Genomic DNA, 1,696 nt, shown 5'->3' with positions numbered 1-1,696 from the left:
CACAGTCCCTTCTCCTCCATTCTCCTCTCAGGATTTTAGGCACATAAGCACATGTGTGCTCAGCGTGGGTTTTAAGCCACTGGGTCCAGGACTACATGGAAGTGAAGTGATGTAATCATTACGCCATCTGCTACCCCTTAATTTTCTTAATATTTCAGTGAGGCAAGTATATTTCCAAATGAGACCAAATAAGATAATGAAATTCAATATATACTTATCAAGGCTTGATGTAAAATACTTTGAAAAGTTCAAAGTGCTATTCATTTAGGGTAATTTATTACTAATACTTTATGCATTTATACTAGACTATAAAGAAATCATGATTTACATATAGCTTCCATGTTTGGTCAATGGTACTAAACTATGGGCTTAAGTTATTACGCAAAACTTCCTATATATTGGGTCCTCAGAAAAGTCATGATGTGTTGTTGGCTGGCCCCCGCGCTCGCCTGTGCGCGCCCGGCTAGGGTCGCCTGCGCCTGCACCGGGGCGGGAGGCGCAGTCCGGTGGCGGCTTTTACCTCAATTTTTTTTCTTTCTTTCAACTGCGGTTGCTTGGTGGGTGCTTGCGCAGAGAATTCAGAGCTGAGGTGGCTGCGTTGTGGATTGTCCAAAGCCACAGGGAAAATGGTGGAAAATTCACCGTCGCCATTGCCAGAAAGAGTGATTTATGGTTTTGTTCTTTTCTTAAGTTCTCAATTTGGTTTCATACTTTATCTAGTGTGGGCATTTATTCCTGAATCTTGGCTAAACTCCTTAGGCTTAACCTATTGGCCTCAAAAATACTGGGCGGTCGCATTACCAGTCTACCTCCTTATTACTATAGTGATCGGTTATGTACTCTTATTTGGAGTTAACATGATGAGTACCGCGCCACTCAACTCCATTCACACAATCACAGATAACTATGCTAAAAATCAACAGCAGAAGAAATACCAAGAAGAAGCCATTCCAGCATTAAGAGATATTCCCTTAGTGAAGTAAATAAGATGTTCTTTCTTACAGGAAGAGAACTTCACACCAAAAAGTGAATTGTGTGTAGGCATACTAACCCCCAAACATTTATTTGTAAGTTTTGGCGTAAAAATTTCAACCATAATTATTTTGACTATGTCTTATTAATAATACCTGATATTGAGATGTAAAAAAATATAAATTGATTTTCTTTGAGATTAAGTTCAATTAATATTGTACATATACTCAAATATTACTTATTAATGGGCTGGATAAATAAAATACTGTATTATCATAAAGCAGACTTTAAAAAAATAAATGTTCGGACCCAGAAAAAAAAAAAAAAGTCATGATGTGTTTTTCTATGCAAAAATGGATCGTGATTATTCTGATGATCCAACATATATAGAATTATTTGCTTCCTAGACTACCACAAACATATTCACCCAGTATTTCTACTGTGATGACTTTCCAAATTCATAAGTCAGGTAACACATTTTTTTGAGCACCTAACATATATTTGGCGATCTTGTTAGACATCAAAAAGGTATAAAGGTATAAAATGGGTGTCTGCTAGGAAGAAGTTTATACTCTTTGAGGATTTAAGACCTAAATACATGGAAAGAGAACTAATAAAATTAAGTAGGAAGGAGCCAGCAGTTGGTGTGGTGGCTAAGGCACTGGACTCCCACATGACTGACCATGATTCGAGTCCTGGATCTGGTGGCTTAAAAATCACACCA

The 1,696-nt window shown here is 37.6% G+C and overlaps 2 protein-coding genes across 5 annotated transcripts in view; both read left to right on the top strand.

The window, feature by feature from the left end:
- The window catches only part of TESK2 (testis associated actin remodelling kinase 2), a 168,216-nt gene that overhangs the window by 74,051 nt on the left and 92,469 nt on the right, over positions 1-1,696 (top strand). The gene's annotated exons all lie outside the window — the stretch shown is intronic.
- Positions 586-1,041, top strand: LOC102470603 (phosphatidylinositol N-acetylglucosaminyltransferase subunit P). Its single transcript, XM_014589888.2, has one exon. The coding sequence runs from the start codon at positions 627-629 to the stop codon at positions 981-983; it is 357 nt and encodes a 118-aa protein (XP_014445374.1). The 5' UTR covers positions 586-626; the 3' UTR covers positions 984-1,041.

Source organism: Tupaia chinensis, unplaced genomic scaffold (assembly GCF_000334495.1).
Source record: "Tupaia chinensis unplaced genomic scaffold, TupChi_1.0 Scaffold000387_1, whole genome shotgun sequence".
Taxonomy (NCBI): Eukaryota; Metazoa; Chordata; class Mammalia; order Scandentia; family Tupaiidae; genus Tupaia; species Tupaia belangeri.
Note: the sequence above shows the minus strand (reverse complement) of the source record. Positions and strands in the feature narration are given on the sequence as shown.